The sequence below is a fragment of the Asterias rubens genome, chromosome 7 (assembly GCF_902459465.1).
Source record: "Asterias rubens chromosome 7, eAstRub1.3, whole genome shotgun sequence".
Classification (NCBI taxonomy): domain Eukaryota; kingdom Metazoa; phylum Echinodermata; class Asteroidea; order Forcipulatida; family Asteriidae; genus Asterias; species Asterias rubens.
The window spans coordinates 15,068,623-15,089,517 of NC_047068.1; the positions used below are offsets into that span (position 1 = coordinate 15,068,623).

The 20,895-nt window shown below is 38.0% G+C and overlaps 1 protein-coding gene across 1 annotated transcript; it reads right to left on the reverse strand.

Annotated features, from left to right (window-relative positions):
- Positions 1-1,603: 1,603 nt before the first annotated feature.
- LOC117292726 lies at positions 1,604-20,340 on the reverse strand. The gene is made up of 4 exons (XM_033774871.1): positions 19,675-20,340; positions 5,390-5,473; positions 3,716-3,853; positions 1,604-2,514 (listed from the first exon to the last, which is right to left on the reverse strand). Exons 1-4 carry the CDS (start codon positions 19,961-19,963, stop codon positions 2,222-2,224), a joined length of 804 nt encoding a protein of 267 aa, XP_033630762.1. The 5' UTR covers positions 19,964-20,340; the 3' UTR covers positions 1,604-2,221.
- Positions 20,341-20,895: the final 555 nt, after the last annotated feature.

Consider the following 20,895-nt stretch of genomic DNA (forward strand, 5'->3'; position numbering starts at 1 on the left):
AATGTCGGAGAGGACTGGCCGAGTATGCTATGCGTGCGGCAAAGTTGGCCACCTGGCCAGAATGTGCCGCAGTGGAGGTCAGCTCAGGTTTTCGACAGACGCCAGCCCCACCACCATTGATGTCATCATCCACCCCATCAGCAGTAAGCCCCCAGAAAGCCCCAAACGCCAACCCTCCTCTATAATGAGCCAAGCACTGGAGGGACGAGCAGCTGGTTAAACAGGTTGAAGTAAAGACGAAGGCTTCGGTAGAGCAGTCCTGAAGTTACAATTTCCATTGTGGGTCACCAGGTACGATTCATCCTCGACACTGGCAGTGAACTGACTGTCCTACCAGAGACTATCTTCAGAGAGCTTTCATCTGGACGACTGACACTACAAGATGTCACAAAGTGGCTGAAAGTATTGACAGCGAATGGTGAAGAACTTCCTTACAGCGGCTACATGGAGCTCGATTAAGTTTCTAGGGGTGCAGCTTGGCCGTGTAGGAGTGTTAGTGTCAAAGTCGTCTGGAACAAACAGCACCCAACTGACAGGCCTACTACAAATGTAGGCTCTAATGTGTTGCGAGAGGTGAGGGCAGCACCAAAGGAAAGATTTGGCAGGGGATATCTCACTTCTGGTCTCCTCGAGGAGGCTACCCTAGGGTTAATGCTCTGCTTGCATAAGAGATAGAGGAGAGGACAAGTACACCATTCTGCAAGGAGTTGTTTTTAAAGAGAAATAAGTTTTGTAAAGCGCTGGCTGCGCACGGTTTCCACTGTTGGAAGAATGGAATAAAGCACATTATCTTCATCACAATGTTGTTTCCATACTTGATTATTGAGCCTGTTACATATGGATCTATTGATGTGCCTGCCTGGTATGGTCATGTCTTCCGAGAAATGGTGCTGGTTGGATGATGGATGAGAACTGTATGTTTGCAAGTCCATGATGAATTTTATATAACTTGGTTAGTTGTGAGACCAAATCCCGCTCTGGTTATTTGTCTCTGTTTAACCCCAACTCAATGAAAATGTGTTCAGTCAAAGAACCAACCCAGAGTACATGTATATCGACATTTGCCTACTATTTGGCTTCATTTGCATGTGTACATGTAGGTTTCAACACATGCAATATGGAACTTGGAATTTGGAAAGGTTTTTGTTGACTACCCAACATATTTACAACCTAACGGTTCAAAACAATGCAATGTTTTATTAACACTCAGCGCGTTCATATTAAGACTTCAAAACTAAGAACCCCTGCTCACAAAACAAGTCTCAAAAAGTGTGATGCCACGTGTCCATACAAGGGGAAAACAAAAGTGGAAGATTCCCCAGCGTTAATTGGTCCAAAAAAAACACCATAAAACGAATCTAATTAATTTCACTTCTTATTTTTTCAGATGTGAATCAATCTAGCTGTATGATTGGTACTAGTACAACTTTAAGCTTCCTTCCTTCTCTTCTCTCCATTGGGGTCTTGGCTAGTACAGTCATTAAGTTTGCTTTTCTGAGAGTTATTGGCTTCACAACCAGAAGAAATGCAATGAAATAGGGTTTTCCTCCAACATCTTAAAATGAAACTTCCTTCTTTGTCTTCTCTCAACTAGGTTCTTGGCTAGTACAGTGATTAAGTTTCCTTTACTGAGAGTCCTTTGCTTCACAACCAGAATAAATTATATAAAATGAAATGGCCTATTATAATTTCTACAATATGAAAAATTGGGTATGAGTAAATTAAATAGCGTTTTGTTTTGATAAATGAGCTACTGTACACAATTTTTTTTAAATGCTTGTACCACTCATTTTGGGAGGTCCTGATATCATTAGAACATAGATATTGACTTTCTTTTTTGTACATTGCAACAACTGCAAGAGGATTCTGTGATTAATAAAACAGAACAGAAAGTGCCCTAACACATTTCCGTAAACATGCATCTCAGATTACGTGCATTTACTGCGTTGGAAGTCCTTTCTTTTTAAAATTTCAGTTTAGTGAGACAGATTTAAAGTAGATACTACTTTGGAAAGACTGAAGACAAAGGGATACAAAATTCTTTACAGTTACACTGTACATGAGTCTTCTGGAATATAAAATGATAGGTAGCTTTGAAGAAAATAAAAAAAATAAAAATAACAATAATAATAATACTGCCGTACCGGGCAGAAGTAAGGCTCAATTAAAAATAGTACAAAGAAATGAAAGCACTGAGCACCTGTTTCTCTCTCTGTGTCTCTCATAGTTTTCCCATGAGCTTCCTTCGAGAGCTGACAGTCTCTTCCTTCTTCCCGCCCGGTTTCTCCACCTCCGCTTTAACCCACACCTCCTCAAGGTGCCACGCCCTCGCTATAAGGAGATACAAAGTCCCGCTGAGTACCGTCAAGACGAACGACCCCCAGGCGATGAAGAAAGACCACGAGTAGTTTAAGACGTACCCAGTTGGGAGAGGGGGAAAGGCTGCAGGGACTTGGTGTGTCCCATAAGTGAAACTGATCATGAAGAACAAGGAGCTCATCAGGCTGAAGACAGCTGGTGGAAAAAAAGAAAAAAAGAAAAAAACATTACAGGAATGCTCTATTAAAGAAAGAGGCTAGAATAGTACATCCTTTTTATCTGACAACTTACACCTGTTATCTCCATGTGTACGTATTGTTACAAATGACAGGGTACAAAGTGAACTGTTGCCTGCTTGCTCGGGGCAGCCACCATCAGGCAACCTTATACCAACTTTTTTTTAAGGCCTACCCTGCTCAAATAGCATGCCTTGGTTGACGTCACAAACAGCACCCTCTCGGGTCGGGGCAAACTCTTAAATTTAAAATTTTATTTTAACTCTTAAAAATATCACTTCCAGGTGACTTTAATATCAAGTAAATTTGTCGCAGAGTGAGTACAAAACCTGGAATTCAAGACCTAGGACATCGACAAAAACAGTTACACAATTCAAAAGTACTAAAGGATGCAGTGTATTGCGTCTGGAGTACAGGCACTTAACGTTGTACAATTTTTTAAATTGGTGAACATATCATTATTAACTATAAGCTACCAATACTTGAAATGTTCCTTTTGACTGAGCTCAGGTTAAGTCAAATTCACATTCATTAGAGGGGAGCGTGGAGTACAATTTGAAAGCACTCTCTCTATTTGAATTCAGCTATTATGAACATTTCAATACTCAAAACGCTGATTTGGAACTCATTTTGTGGTATCGTTCCTCATACTGCGCACGAGAGCACTTAAGAGAGCACTTAAGAAATGAAAGATTTGTACTATACTTTGCATTTTGATGGATTTGTAGGGAATTGGTTTACAGCACGTGTACAATACATTATCATATGATTAGGTCTATCATTATTCACACAGCCATGGTAAAATAAAAATCCACTCACTCAGGTATAAATATATACAGAAAGGCTGACTACACAGAGACATGTGTTTGTTATGTAACAAACACTGGGGTTGCAGTTGTTGGAACATCAACAGAAAATGACAAGTCAATGTAATCAATAACTATGTCAAATTTGGTTGTTATACCTAATGGAATAGCTATTGGGACCTTTTTCCATTTTTAGAGTTTTCTGTTTGAATCGGAGGTGAAAATGAGAGTGGGTCACTTTTTAAGGAAGACAAAGAAGATGTGCTGTAAGTTACTTGACGGTACAAAGATTATCACTCTGACAAGTGTGGCTCAAGATATGAATAATAAAGTTGAAGAGAAACAAAGACCTACCTCCAATTAAGAACATGATGCCACAGTCAGTGAAGAGTACAGTCAACATAGTCCACGTACCCTGAATGCTCGTCATAGCGGCACAGAACTGCATGGCGAGTGCTGCACATGCTATTATTGCAGCACATTTCTCTGTGTCTGTTTCAAAAGAAATTATCACAATTCAGAAACAGTTACCAGTTTGGACTTTTGTTGAAGGTAATACAAATTGAACAATCTTGCCCAGAAAGCACAATCTGAACACATGTACTAAACCAGGGGGACCTTAAGGCAAACTATACCTTTGACTTAGGAACCATTCATTTGTTTTAATCCTATATAAACTGCTCACAAAAAGTTAGGAAACTTTTTTGAATCAAGTGTATTTTTAATTATCATTTATTACTCTGTTTGTTTTAAGTTATATCAATGCAAAGCTGAAGTGTTCCCCTTTAAAATGATACCACATTTGCAATGATGACATGTTGCTGAAATTGGCTACATGAATGACAATGATTGAAAAATGTTTCCTAACTTCTTGTGAGCAGTTTGTAAACGTAGATACATCCAATAAAACTAACATGTGAAAACTTCATTTCAAAACAGTCGCTTTTTTGATATATTGACGAAAAATCCGGAGTGAATTTATATCCACGAAGGAAGAATAATCCCTAAATAGAAATACACAATCTGAGATAGATAACTGACAGTTACGCTTCTCAGGTTCAAATTTTGGGGCATAAAACTGATATCTTTTTACATTATCACATTACTACTAAGTGAAATGTTTCTCAAATTGTGCTTTATACTATTGAAAGCTCCTGAAGGCTTCTTACCAAAAGAAGCCATTATTTCCAAACATAGTCAAAATGGAGAGAGCAAAAAACTTCTAGTACAGTATTCTGGTAACAGGTAAACACACTGTGAAAGATTAAAGGGCCGGTCACACAGGCCCCGATAACGAGAACGAAAACAAGAACGTTAAAAATGCACGCCCTTGATTGGTTGAAAAAGCATTGGCGTGTTCTACATGGAGCAATTCAACCAATAGAATGCGCCCTCTTTGCGTCGTTATCGTTTTCGTTATCGCTGCAGTGTGACTATGCCTTAATTCTCTTTCATTTTGAAATGCCTTGAACCTTTATTCAGTTAAAGTACCAGTAAATCTGTGCTGTAAAATTTTATGCAAAAGAAATGTAATATGTGCAACCAATATAGGTATGTAAATCTTTTTGTAATATATATTTATTTATATATTTCACTACAAAATTGTATGCATGAAAGAAATAATATGTGCATATCAATACAGGTATTCAAATCATTTTGTATATTTATTGACATATTTCACTACACTTCTCTGCAGCGCCAATAACATGATGATGAAAAGGGGAAAAAAACAAGAGGAAATCTTCAGATGGGAGGGGGGAGGGAAAGAAAATCCACGTAATCAGGTAGGGAATGAACACTTAATCCATTATGCATTCCTCAAACTCTTGAGGTGTGATTAAAATTTGGACAGTAAAATTTAAGACTTTTTAAGGATGTGTAGAGACCCTACGTTTTCTGTTCATACTAGTGTTTTTTTCATTTTGTTGAGCGCTGTGAGCATCACTGCCTGGCAACAGTGTGCGCTATATACATGTAAAAAGCCACTTTATTTTAATATGTAAGTAAAACTATGTGAATAATACTCACAAAATCTTATACTTAAGTAGGTAGCGCCAGGAGCATTTGGCTTGATGCTGGATGTAAAATTGTAGACGACGCATTCAACAAGAGCTGTAAAGGAAAGAAACAGACACTTAGTGAAGTGCAAACAGGTGTGAAAACTAAAATGAGGGCCAAGGGGAGTAATCTCACTCAAATTAAGGACCTGAGGAGTGTTACAGTAGCCATCAATCCTCGCTACAATGGGCAGCGTGCTGTAGCGATACCTCTCTTCATGGGACTTAAATATTCAGAGCGCATACTCTAGTTCTCAAAGCTACGCATTAAAAGATTTGGGTACATTTTGTAACACAAAACACAATGTCCACAGATTACATTTAAAAAAATTAACACCGTTTCAAGATAATAATAGTAGAAAGCCCCACCTTAAAATATAACTTGCTGCGGTTTTACTTATTTCGAGAAATGAGTAAAACAATGTCTTGAAAATACATTTTACAGGCTAACTGATCACATGATCACTGAGACGAAAATTATTTTCATGACATTGTTTTACTCATTTCTCAAAAACTACAGCACCTCAGCAAGTAATATTTTCAGGGAAGCTTTTTACTATAATTATCTTCAAACTGTGCCACTTTTATGTAAATCTGTGGACATTGTGTTTTCTGTCCTACAAAAAGACAGTACGAAGACCCTTGAAAAGGAAGTTATACATTTGGTAAATAATCTTTTAATTAATGGCAATAAAAACTTTTAGTTAGAAGCCTACAGCAGCTAGAATAAATACATGTACATGTAGTATAAAGCATTTTGAGAAAAGTTTCACTTTAACAGTTTTTTATGGCCCAAAATTTGAATCTGAGAATTGTTACTGTATTACTGTCATGCAGTTTCCATCAAGTTCCTCCACCAAATCCCTCAACATCAACCAGAGGATTTTAAAGGAAATCTGCAAATTTGACGTGTCGCTCCCCCCCCCCCCCTCCCCCCACCCCCAACAACTTGCATCGATTGATTATGGTGGATTGCAGCAGTAGAGACCCTACATTATAAACTCTGCTCGGTTGATTTTAAAGTGAGTGGGGTTTTTAATGTTTCTAATACATTTTTGAGTACCATGAGCTGTCAGTGTCATCATATCAAGTTAAAAGTACTTTGACAAATTGGGGCATCTAATTCTCTAAACCACCTGAGAAATCCACATTTCTTAGCCGTATTTTAAAAAGGAAAGATATACATTTACACTTAACGACAACAAAAACTAACTGGGTTAGCTATAACAGTAGCTTTTGAAAGTACAAAGCCTTTTGAGAATATTTTCACTTTGAATTATGTGATATCGTAAAAAGATAACAGTATCATGCCCAAAAATTCAAATCTTAGAAGCGTAAACTGTAAGTTCAGTACAGGCTGTCAACTCTCCCTGTTTCTGCCAAAAAAATCCCTGACCAAACTTTCCATGTTCGCATGAACATGCTTGAAAATCTCCCTGATTATGGAAACTTTACCCTAATCTCAGGCCTGTATGCTTCGGTTTGGAAAGGACAAGGCACCAAGGCACTTTCTCATTGGTAAAGGTCACCCTATGAGGAAATTGTAAACTTCTACTGGAGAATTTCAAAGGCACCAAGGCAATGACCAGGGGGCATGGAGGCAATCGCAGTTGTTGCCTCCGTGAAGTATCAGGCCTGCTATCTTGTTGAATGATTCTAAATAGCTACCTGATTCTTAATAACAATATTAATATGAGACTTGTAATGTTTAATTTCTCCCCGACTGTAAGTGAGAACATGTTGACAACTCTGCTGTGAAATGTGTTGATAAATTATGCAGCATTTTGATATTCCCAAAATGGCAAAGGTGTTAACTTGTTGTGCTGATGCCCACAAACCTTGTATTTTGTGAATGTGGAACTGCTGTACATAAAAAATGATAAATGATAAACTTGAATACAATTTGCAAGATGTACACCTACACATACCTGACATAACACTGGAGAGGATGCTATAATGAATGTATTTATAATCTAGGCCCACTACACCATTGTACAAAAACACATTTTTATGATACATTTTATGACCTGGATCTCGTCATGCTTGAAATGATCAACGCCAACACAGTCATGTAAAGGAATCGACTGTTTAAGGAAAATGTAAATCCAGTTGCCTATACGCCAGGTTGCGTATTGTACTTTGAAAGAGCAATTATACAGGTAATTATTTGACACTTATTATGTACACAGTGAATCAAAATAATAACGGACCAGTAAGTTGTTTTACAATTGTTGCATGCTTAAATATAAATAAACCATGCAGAAATGCACTTGTAGAATGGGGTTGTGTTTTATCAAACAAATCATGGCGATCAGTGTTTCCCCTTTAATCTTTCGTGCCACGTTGGTGCACATACGATCTATTTTATGTCTTCAGAAAGCCCCATTATTACACGTAATATTTGTTTTAAGTACTCAAAAAGTGTCATCAATCATACATTAAAACAAGCCATGTAATATATGTGGGCATTATCAGCCAAACAATACCTGTTGAGTTTGGGAAGTACGAATGAAAAGCAAATCAGCAAGATACACTTAAATTCTTGGATGAGAAAGACTTAAACACAATGTTTTTTTTCTAAAACAGATTTCTTTTAGCTCAAAAAGCTGGTCATGTTTGGTTCAAAACACAAAAAAACAAAAACAAAAAAACCGAAATAAGTGGTCCAGCTGGCAAGCAACTCTATTTTATATGAAATATGGACCCTTGGTCAATAAGCTGGCAGACTAGTGAAACGACAAGCTAACTAGTCTTGCTGACTATGAAGTCACTGAAAAAGTTAAGGGTAAATCATGGCCTTGCCTATCACACATACCTTCATAAAATAGAAAACTAACATTTGCATTCAAGGTCTTGTCTTTACTACAATGCTATTGACACTTCAGGTAAATACAAACATGAACATTCAACAGCAAACCCAATGCAGATCAGGGCTGGACTGGGAGCAAAATTTGTAAAATTGAATTGGGACAGAATAGAAAACGAACTGTTGAAAAATGACTGGAGCAGAACCCTGGTGTAAAGTCAATTGTCATCAATGCATGACACACACACAAGCTGTTGCTTTAGACATATTGTACAACACCATCAACAGAGTGTAATGGATAGGAATTCCAGACTACGGTAATATAACACACAACCTACACAACAACCTACATGCATGAAAGGAATTTCCTATTAATTGTTAAATAACAAATGCACACTTGCATGCAAACAGGTAGTGCAACAGATAGTTTCAGAATACCTTGTTGAAATTAAGACATCTGCAGTATACGATTGAATTTGTTATCTTCTTTCTTTCTAGAAACTGATGTAAATGCAGCCCTTGCAGAGTGTGGTATGCTACCTAACCAACACACACTGGTATTTCAAAATAATGAGAACGATATTTATGAAGCACCCTTTCCGAAAAAGGGGATGCAAAACAGGCAGAGAATGACAAGGAAAAAATAGTGATAATTGGAATAAAATCAGAAATGAAGGCTCTCTATATATACGTACGTGCAGACTCAGCCAAACAAATGTTGTTGTAAGGCACTGGACACTATTGGTAATTACTAAAAATAATTGTTAGCGTAAAAGTTTACTTGGTAACAAGCAATGGAGAGCTGTTAATAATATAAAACATCGTGAGAAACGGCTCCCTCTGAAGTATAGACCTCAGAATTAGATTTTGAGGTCCCGAAATCAAGCATCTGAAAGCACACAACTATGTGTAACAAGGTTTTTTTCTTCTTAATAACAATAATTGTGGCTTCTTATACAGCGCACATGTCCGTCACTCAGTGACGCTCCTGATGCTGTAAAATACAGTATTTCCTGCAAGGTGTGGGACTACGTTTGAATTATGAGACCTAATTCTGATAGCACCATGTGATGTTTTTACAAGGTGCTGTGGCGCAATTTGCTGCCGATCGGACCAGGAATACCGGGGCGAACCCCTTCTCTTTTTGATAAGTGCACTGGGTTCTTTTTACATGCGTTACATAACACATGGGACCACAAAGCAATGGTGAAGTGTCTTGCTTAAGGACACAAGGGTCACGACTGGGGATTCAAACCCACACTCTGCTGATCAGAAATACCAGAGTTTGAATTCGGTGCTCTTAACCAGTCGGCCACGACACTTCCACGTTTTTTCTTCCATTGTTACAATGTATCTCGCAACTTCGACTACCAATCGAGTTCAAATTTTCACAGGTTTTGTTATTTTGTGCATAGAAATACACCAAATGAGAAGACTGGTTTTCGGCAATAGTGTCCAGTGGCTTTAAAAAAAGGGATCCAACATTTTTGACAGAATGAGGAAGTAAGTCCTTGCAGAGTGTGATATGCTACCTAACCAACACACACCCACACTTAATATTGTTACTGGTATTTCAAAATAATGAGAACGATATTTATGAAGCACCCTTTCCGAAAAAGGGGATGCAAAACAGGCAGAGAATGACAAGGAAAAAACAGTGATAATTGGAATAAAATCAGAATGAATCAGATATCGCTTTCGTCACTATAAAAAGACAATGACGTACCTAAATAAAACAGTGGGAAGTGTAGAGAAGTCCTTGGTTTACACTGTGGGGGAGTCGGTACTTGTAGTAGGTATAATCATCAAACCACACTGTGTGGGGGTGGGTACTTGTTCTTAAACATTCAAATCGAGGAACTTTAACACAAAAGCAACCGGGTTCTCGGTTGAGTGAAGGTTTCCTGTTGGAAAGTGTGTGCAAAACAAATGGGAGCTGTTGCCAAAAGGTCACCGATTGCAGGTATTTAACAAAAGGGTTATCAATTGAGTTTAATAACCTGCATGGAGACCTGGTATTAAAAATTACAAAAATCCTTCATTCCCAAACATGGAAAGCCACCAAGGTCACACAGACAGGTTTGCTGGTACATGTACATGTACAATTTATATGTCTGTAACTCGGAAGTTTCAGGCAAAAAGGCTGATTTTGTTTCTATTTTCTAAAAACACACAAAATCAACAGAATCAGAACCACCAGGTGACAACGTTTCAACGACACACTTTTAGTCCAAACTACAAGGTTCAAAGCTCAGACTCTTGAAACTTTTTGTAAATCCCTAACCCTTCCAAAAACTCCAATTTCCATGTTGCAATTAGAAGCAGTTTTGGAGGTTGGGGCATTTTTTTAATTTTAAAACATTTAAGAGCACAAGATTGGGTTTTATGATACTTTAACTCTCCTGTCATGAAAGTAAAAACCTATTTTTTTCATTAAAAAAATTACAAACACTCAATCCTTTGTCCTCCTGATACCATTAACCCTTTTAATTTTATCAGATCCTTCTGATTCTGGACTCTCTGAATGATATTGAAGGATTCAAGCCAACACAAAACCTGTTATCAGTCCGGATTAACAGAACAAATTGATCATGTTGGTAAGCAAGACACAACCATTCCAGTGGAATGCATCATTGAGCCATGCAAACTTCATGCAAAGAGAATAGCATAGCCCCGGTGTACTGGCATGGTTGGCTGCATTAAGTTTGCACCACAGCACATTAGAAATAATTCCGAACATAAACTACAGCTTTGTATACCAGTAGAAAAAATTAATGAGGGCTTTGGGATGCCCGTATGACACATGTATGATATGGAAAGTGCTACTTATAAGACCGATTATTATTTATTCCATTTTAAGGTAACTGCTATATGATCAAGGTTATGTCTGTTTTCCTAGTATAAAAAATTGTAATTATCCAGCTTGGTTAAATACCACTGAATTTTGATTTGAATCAATCATGACATTTGTAAGACTTCAATGTATGAAAGGCTTACAGCTATCAGAACTATTGCTGGTGGTACCAATATAAGATGTAGTGAATCATACTAATCTTTTGTTGAAGATGTTACATTGAGCGGTATTAGACCACTATCCAGTGTAAAATTTATGTATGCTGCCTCTACAGTAGGAAGCATACACAATCTAGTGTTCACAAAACAAAAACAAAGCTACCTCCATTTATTGCGTTGTCAAAATTAGCTGCACCTGGACATTCCACATAAACCATGTTCGTTGTACGTACGTACCTACATTGTATGTGACGTCAAGTGCATCAATATTGGTTAACCTTGAAGATCAAGTTTTATTGAATTACCCGCTCATGAAAATAATTAATTGTTGAGTGGGATATTGTATTGATTCCATTGAAAAACTTACATTATCATCGTAGAACCATTTTTTGTCTCATTCCTGATTACTGATCCTCATCATATCGAGAAAAAAAAGGCATCAGTGAGTCGTTTTTGCTTCCAGCCTCAATCTGGGCCCAATTTCATGGCTCTGCTTACCAACAAATTCTGCGCTAACAATCACATTTCCCCACTTACATGCAAGTGCCTAATTTCTGGGCTAGCCTTGTAGGGGTAGAATGCCCAGTAACGTGGAGTACGCACGCGCAGAAGCTAAAATTCGCCGCTAACCCGTGAAATACGCCTGTCGTAAGCACAGAATTCCCTGCTTCCGTAAGCGCCCATTCTGTGCTTACGGTAAGCAGAGCCATGAAATTGGGCCCTGGTACATTGTAGCTGAGATCTGGGCCCAATTCCGTAAAGCATTAAGCACAAAAATTTGCTAAGCACAGAAAGGCATTGCAAAACAAAAACAGGATCTTGGCCAAAATTACATTTTATAAATCTAAATTGTTGTGACGATGGTTGTGGCCGGCGATAAAGGATCTAGACGATTTTGTAATTTATCGCTTGGTAATTTATCGCTTGGCCAAGTTGTATATATTGCCCTACAAAATGTATCCTTCTTTTTCTTGTTACATTCCAATTATCACCATATGCTACCCCAATCAATAAATTGCATGGCCGACACAAAGGTGACATTGACAACAAACACTCCACACTATTGTTATACAATGCTCTATCGTTATTTTGCCAATTGATGTTCATAAGTAATTAATTTTGTCTTCAATCATACTTGAATCCTCTAATCTGATTGGTCGATCCATGACAACACACTGTTTTATATTAAATAGTATTGCATGGTTCATCACACCCTGCTGCGTATTGCGCTGTTCAAACTCAGCAAAAACGCATTATTTTAAGCTGCCGTCCATTTGCTTGAAGATAAATTTGTAAACACACATAAAGCTCTTGGAATATAGAAAAATACATATGGTATCCCACATTCAACTTGACCCTTGACCTCAGCAGTGGGCAATATAGCCACAGCCTTTACAGAATGTGAACCCCACAAAATGCAAAACATGCATGACAGTGTACTATACATGTACGCAAGAACATTGACAACTCCCAAACTGGTGCACCAAAAATTATTATGAATAATGACATCAGGTGCATTGGGTCAGTACTCATGGCTTTTACACTTCCAAGTAAGAATGAATGCTCTAGCAAGATGCAAAGGTCATGGGTTCAAATAACATCAGAGTGTTTTTTTCCCCACAGAACTCAGGAAAGTACGGACTTAATCAGTGTATCAACTGGGTAACAACAAACTAATACATGTAAGGCAGAACTTCTGTTGTTATTTTAAGTTTCCCGTCATTCTTTTAGGAAAAAAGAACAACCCAGGAAATCAGCGAAAAGGCTGACAAGTTGCACCGCCCGATTTGATCATCACCAATGTGACAGACGTACACGCACAAATACAAACAACATAATGCTCGGTATTCAACTGTTCTATGTATTTTGGACACCAATGACTATAAATTAACACTAGACAGGCCTGAGGACAGTGATTTTAGCATTGGGTCAGTAAACTAAAAACTGGATTTATAAGCAGGTTGGTCTTGTGTTTTTTAAATTGAATAATTGTAGGCTGCCTCAATGTGTTAATATCTTTGTGAAAATTATTTGACTTTCAATTTCAATTGAGCATCAAGGTATGGCTAAGCCATAAAAATTAAAAAAAAAAAAGTTATGTTGGCGTAACAGGCCCCCAAAGATAGGATAGGAAGGTAGGTTTTGGTTGTTTTTTTCCCTCCCAGCCATGAAAATTACATGTTTTCTAATTGCTTAATTTAAGCCAGTAGTATATATACGATAACAAAAGAAAACAAGGTTACACACAACATAAATAGTATTCATAAATACCCCAGACAGTTTCTCTACTCCTATTGGTGGAGAGCGTGTCACATGGGTGTGCATAAACCTTTTGTTAATGCACACTGGAGCTCTGTTTATGTACACTGAGCTGGCTTCCGCGTGTCCGGCGCGCAAGATTATCCCCCGGAACGCGCAAATCATAGCTGTCACCGCATAATCTTAACGCGCGCACGCGTACACACAACCCAAGAGCCTCAAACAGATTCTTCACAAAGTTTTTGATTTTTTTTTTTTCAAACCTCAAATTTTCAATTGTTAAAGTGTCTATTAACTGTTTTTGTTTACGTTTTTAACAAAAGGGCATTTATGAATGGGAATAAAAGAGTAGTGACGAGTTCTTCAACGTCCGTTTCAAACCTTGCAGGGTCGTTGCCGTGCGATAAAGGCCCTCGCTTTCGGCTCGGGCCTTTATCACAAGGCCACTGACCCTGCCGGCTTGAAACGTACGTTGAAGAACTCTTAACTACCCTTTTATGCCTTATTTTTAAACTCTTGATGACACTTATTTTATTTTTATGTCTTTAATAGATCTTAATCATTAAATTTCTTCCCTTGATTTTTTTTTTTAAATATCCAGGGTTGGCCGTATTTTTAGGGTAGGTTGGGTTCCGCCAACATAACATTTTTTTTTGTATGCCTATTGCCTAATGCGATAGTACATTGAATGTAGGCCTACATGTATCTTCTGAATATTCTACCAAAATTCAAGCCAGATGGGGCAAAAGTCTCACAATTTTTTTTCCCCATTTTTGTCGGTACCCTATGAGGAAACCAAATGTTACCCTTTGATGAGCCCCCCCACAATCAAATACGTGCCGGGGACTTGCACTTCCAGGGTAAACCCCTGAGTTAATAGATTTTTTTAAACAATTATTTTTTATAGCTGGAGAGGCTGCATGGGAGTAGAAAATCTAATCCCACACAATAATAGCAAAACAGAACCACTAAAGTGCACTCTAGTGTGTTCCTTAATTACACAAATTGGCTTCTGTCAATGTAATATTGATGTATCTGGCTGGCCCAAATTATTAAAAAATGATACACTATACGCCAACAGTGTAAGTTTCAGCTGAATGCAGTCTACTACTTCGTTGGAAAAAACATTAAAAACATTTCATGTTATTTTCATTAGAGTTCATCGAACCCATCCACATTTAAGATAAGATGACAGCCCATCTCCAGCTGCCGAAACCATGGGAGGGGATATTTGAATCTCAAAAACTTGTCTTGAGACGAGTTTTACCTTTAGATAATCAAACTTTCATTGTCCGTTTTGATTCCTAACCATAGGGAGAAAATCAGGCAAAATATCTTCACAAGATGCTTACTACCATCATCTTTATTTATAAACATATAAAAAAGCCAATTTAATAGAAATTAATTTGTTAGGTTCACTTTATTACAAAGTACTGTGACACTGTAACACATGAGCACAATTTATACGACTAAATTACCTTTTAAAATATTTAATTGAAATTATATTATGTACGGCATAATGTGTGTAGGGCCTATAAAAAAAAAACATACTAAACTCAGCCATTAGCCTTTTTGAGGTGCGGACACTAAAGGAGTACACTCAGTATTGTAGCAACAGTTGGCAATGCTGGGCGGGCCTGCCCAGGAGTGGATTTCACAAAGAGTTAGGACTAGTCTTATCTCGAGTTAGGACCAGGGGCCGATTTCACTAACGTCTATGTTTGCGATCATCGCTCACACACTTGCGATGAGATCGCAAACCTCAAATCCATCGCATTTGCGATGTCGCTAATTCTGCGTTTCACTAAAGTCATCGCAATTGCGATGACGTTAAAAGGGAAATAAAGTGTTTGTACGAGGCTAAAAGTAGTGACCTTTGACATCCCGCGACAAAATCGTCGGTCGTCGCTCGAAATGAAATGGCATTGTGCAGTTTATATGTAATCGTTGTCATGTTGGTGCATACGAACTATTGTGGACGATGTTTAGGCATTCATTTACAAAGGGTTAAAGCATTTATAGGCCTAAGGCCTCTATTATAATTTTAGATTTTAATAAACAGTTTTCGTAAATCTGTTGTAACGGTGGGATTGATGAAAATTCTGACATATCTGTCTAATAATACTAAGCTTCACACTGTCAATTTGCCAATGCATTACACATTTTTTCTAAAAATGATGGTTAAAATAATCGAACCATATAGTATCTCCTTTTTACCGATATTAAGGGGCTCTTTGCTGCAGTTGCATCGCTGATAGTTGTCATCGGCAATCTGAGTCTACCAGGTAAAAGACCGCAAGACTAAAATAATGTAGCGCCACTCATTTTACTCTAAATCACGGACAATTTATACGTCAAAACGTACACCGCTATAGCTATAAGCACAGAATGGCGCAATGTATCATAAGTTTGCGATGAACTTTTACTTTGCGACCACTAACATGTCATCGCAAGATTGTCATCGCTAAATAAAACTTTGCGACGAGTATATTCATCGTTAAGTTTTAGTGAAATCGTCGGCTAAAAATCCATCGCTAAGTTGCGATGGATTTTAGATTTAGCGATCGATTTCGGCGTTTGCGATGACCAAAACGCGTTAGTGAAATCGGCCCCTGTTACTCGTCCTAACTTAGGACTATCCATGCAATTTGTATATCTCACAGGACTAGTCCTAAGTTAGGACTAGTCCTAACTCTTTATGAAATCGACCCCTGGACTCTCAATTTATGCCCAGCACTCTAAGCAAAATAAATGCTGCCCAGCACAGATTTTAAATATTATCCACTTTGCATAGGTCTGAGACACAGCTAATGATAAGGAGTGAGAAAAAACACAATCCAAAGGCCATTCAACTTATTGCATGGCCCATGAAACAAACAGTTTGGAAACCAGACCCCCACTTCAGCAATAATGGCGCCATAATTAAACATAAAATATTTTAATGATCCGCTCACCCTTGGTGGACTTCCAACAAAATTGGATTTTTTGCCCATCACTAAAATTGGTCTAGCTACAACACTGAGTACACTGTTTGGTTTGGATGTACATGTATACTGACAAATTTACCCAAACCTAATAGTGCTTTATGAGTGTGTCCATCATATCTCAAAATGGCTCATGACAAGTGTTGCTGGGCTTTAAAAGAAAATGATGCATTACCCAACAGTGAAGGAAAATTATTGAATTCCTATCAAATTTTCTGCATGGTCTGATCTTGGTGTAGGAGGCTTCTTCTTAATGGATCAATTCTATGGCAACTAATCATCGGCAGGTGGTTTGTGTTCCATCAAGTTCTAAACAGGAATTTGTGAGTCTGTCAGGCGAGCCTGCTAGTCAGTGTAAAACCAGTTTTGACAGGTTAATAGTGTTACCATGGAGCTATTATAGCTCCATGATGTTACCCATCAAAACCATACGTCATCTTGAGTGTGGGTACATATTAAAAGCCAAAAGTCAGCAAAACAGTGATGAAAATAAGGAGTGGGGGATAAATTACATGGCACTTAAGACATTACAACAAAAGTGTAGAGTGTCACTGTCATGGTCGAGCGGTTTAGGAGAGCGTCTAACTCAGGTTGTTGGCCCAATTTCATTAAGCCTACATGATGAGCAGACAAATTAACAAAGCACAGAATAATCATGCTTTAATAGCAGAAACTGGGTACCACACAAAATTACATTAATTGTTACAACTGGTGCCCCACTAATTTTTGCTTAGCAAATAAATTTGCTGAGCAGTATTTTCTTTCAGCTTTGTGGAATTGGGCCCTGGTGTGGTTTTAAAGTCACCAGTGTGTCGGTTCGAATTTGAATTATGGTCATGACACTTGTGTCCTTGAGCAAGATGCTTTAATTGCTTCTCTCCACCCAAGGGTTTTAAATGGGTACCTGTGAGGATAGAGGTTGATATTGTCGTGATTTAAAAAGCTCTCAGAAGCCCAAGGCTGTATTACTCCCTAGTGAAATAAGAACGATTACAGGAATGTTAAAGGCCGAATAAAAAGGGCACTAATGTGAAGTGCATCGATTATTTTATAATACTATCTGAACAAATTGACAAAACTATCCTCTTGGTCAGGAGATGTCAAAAATACGTTAATAAAAATCATGTCATTTCAGAAGAGGTTTATGGACTCTTTACATCCCTACAGAAAGAAATCTAGGCTTGATCAAACCAAGGTCAGAACAGAGGTCTCTGTCTCTCATATGTGATGGAGAGTTCATCTCTTACAAGAAAATGTCAAGGCCAAAGGAGGCAGGGCATCATATTGTACATATCTATTAGAAACAAGAGTACAAACATTCCCTACAAGTAAAGACTACTTTTTGTCATGTTCCTATTTATAAAATGTTATGATTTTAAAGAGAAAAAACTTAAATGTTTTTTTTAAGGTTTTAATCAAAGTTGTTTGCATATTTCTGAAACACTGTATAAAGCAAAAATATAAAGTAATCGGACTTTATAGTTGATTCTTAATACAGCCATGTATCAAAAAGAGCTGTTTTTCACTTTATAGTTTAAAAAATAACTTTTAAACTAACCAGTCAGGAAGAGAGTTACCATCGCAACTACATATGTACCATAATGGAGTACATTTGCTGTGGAGACTTTTCAATCAAAATTGTGCACTCACTCACTGTAGGTTTAAGTTTTCAAATTTGTCATGCAAAAATGGAATACGTGTCGTGGCTGAGTGGTGAAGTGTACTGGACTCTGACCAGCAGCAGAGTGGGGGTTTCTGACCAGCAGCAGAGTGGGGGTTCGAATCCCAGTCTTGACCGTTACTTAACCTCTACTGCTTTGTCCTTCATGGGACATTAAAGGAACACGTTGCCTTGGATCGGACGAGTTGGTCTATAAAAAGCGTTTGAAACTGTTATGAAATGCATGGTTAGAAAGATGTTTTAAAAGTGGAATATAATGATCCACACAAGTATCACTCAAAATTGCACGGTTTTCATTCTCTGTCACAAACTAAACACTGTAAGTCGCCGAAGTAAAAAGAAAACCACGCCATTTCGAGGCATTGTGTAGATCATTGTATTATACTTTTACAACATCTTTCTAATCATGATATCGATTTCATAACAAACGGTTAAAAATCGCTTTTCAAAGACCAACTCGACCGATCCAAGGCAATGTGTTCCTTTAAGCCTTTGGTCTTGTGTCGTGTGTTGTGTGATGCATCAATGAGAAGGTGGTTTGCCTGGTGTATGGTTGGCTACAGATTGCGCCAAAGCACCTTGTAACTGTTAGGCCAAATAACAAAAAATACCAGTTGATCGTCCGGATTTTTCAAAAAAGAGGAGGATGAGGGTCTTACTATATTTACTATTTTTTTCAAGATGGCCGCTAAGTATTTCAAATCAAACAGGCCACCATTTCTTCAGTTTGAATCAACTGCAAACTTATTTAGACCTAGTATTAGTTGCATGAGGACCTGTGTTAACACTAACAATAACACTTAACAGGGTCGGAGAACACTAAAAAGATTGGCTGGTAGGCATTCACTAATAATTGTTTTATGAAACAGACAGTTACAAGTGTTCGAGAGCATCAACTTTTTTATTTATTTATTTTTATTTTTATATTACAAAAAATCGAAAAATAGTAAATAGTAAAAAAAAGGATGCGGCCCCAAAAAAGGATGTGGGCGGGAACGATCAACTGGTATTTTTTGTTATTTGGCCTAACAAGGTCGTGTGGAAATAAATGCGTCTTAAATTCCTGAATAGATACTAAATACTGTAGAGCTCTGGAGTGCCCTACCTAAACCTCAACTGCCCTCAGACCTTATCGCAAACCCGCGTGGCTGATTTTTCTCAATTGTCGAAATGCAATGTGGGAAGGAAAAGGGGGCATACAATGCCCAGTGTTCCTTTCCTTCACGCAATTGAAAATGTCTTTAAAATCTTTCGCTATAAGTGTAATTCGTACAATGAAAAAAAATTCTAAATAAAAACAATTAACAAGCACATTGTAAAACAAATTAGCAAATCAAAATTTCTAAATGTTTTAATGTTTTTTAATCTTTTTTTAATATGAAAATATTTCACAATAAAAACTAAACAGTAACCGTCAAAATAATAATAATTACAACAAAACAAAAACATTTCAAAATTAACGAGCAATTTTTATGAAAATCAATCTTTTGGTTGTGGCAATACCAAAAACTTACCATCCAACGGTTCTTGACTGCTTTGAGTTGAAGGGATAATATCCTCAGTACTAAAATCGGCCGTGTAGTTTGGATTCAACACAAACCCACAATACAGCCACAATCCTCGGTTCCTAATCAGAACTGGAACGGGATTGTCCGCCGTTTCATTCACGTAATAGTTCCGTACAGAGCCGGTGAAATCTGTCTGTGTCCAGTACGGCGAACCGACGGCAACGGCATTCAGTACCAACGCGGCAAACCCAGAGAAAAGGGCCAGCAAAAGAGTGGAAGTTTTAGCGAAAGGCATGGTGAAGACGTGCGGGCAACACACTCGCTACATCGGGGGGAAACCGTCTCCCTAACGCCGGCCAACTGTTTTTACACACGGCGGTGCGGTGGTTATCCAATTCCAATCACGGACTCACTCAGTGTCACGGATGTCGCACCCGATGTCACTCGAAAACAATGTGAAAGTACTGCTCCAATAAAGTGCAAAAGTGGTCACAAATTCACATAATTTAATGGCTGGACACTTGTAGCATTAACTCAGCATGACTTCGACATGCTTCAACCAGACTTTTCCACTACTGAATTGAATGTTTGTACGGTAAAAAAAATCCGAACGCACTTTTTACGTAGCGTACTTGTTTACATTCCAACAGCGACATCGTCTGCGCTCTCTCCCCGTCGTGTCGTCCGCCGTCACACTGCGGGGACGGCGCCCAGACATCGTACGCATGCATATCATGCAATGCGTGCATTCATCCATGCCGTTCTTCAAAACTTGGACGGGGAAAAAAACAACCTGTTAATTTACGAAGGGCGCCCTCAAGGCATTTTTGATTCTGAACTGTGTTGGCATACTTTTTTGTGGTAGATTTTCATCGGGGAAAACAGTGCGGTGAATTCATACAAAACAAGAGTCACAAACAAAATAATACACACAATAATAATACAGGCTCTTTCGTTCAAAAAAATTACTTATAATTTGTTTGTTTGATGCGCATTTCATTTCGTTTATCTTGTCTGTAATTAGCTTTTCTGGAGAAGTCTCTTAGGTTTCTTCACTGCATCCATATGGCGGCATCCGGCTGCCTCTGTCTTTTTACCGGAAAGGGATTGTTTCGCCATTATTTTGACCGGCCTTTCTGCTCTGTTTTTTGGTATGCGGATTAACTCATAGTTTTACTGCACAACATTATGAAAAAGCAATAAAATTGACTCTCGCTCATAGTGGCT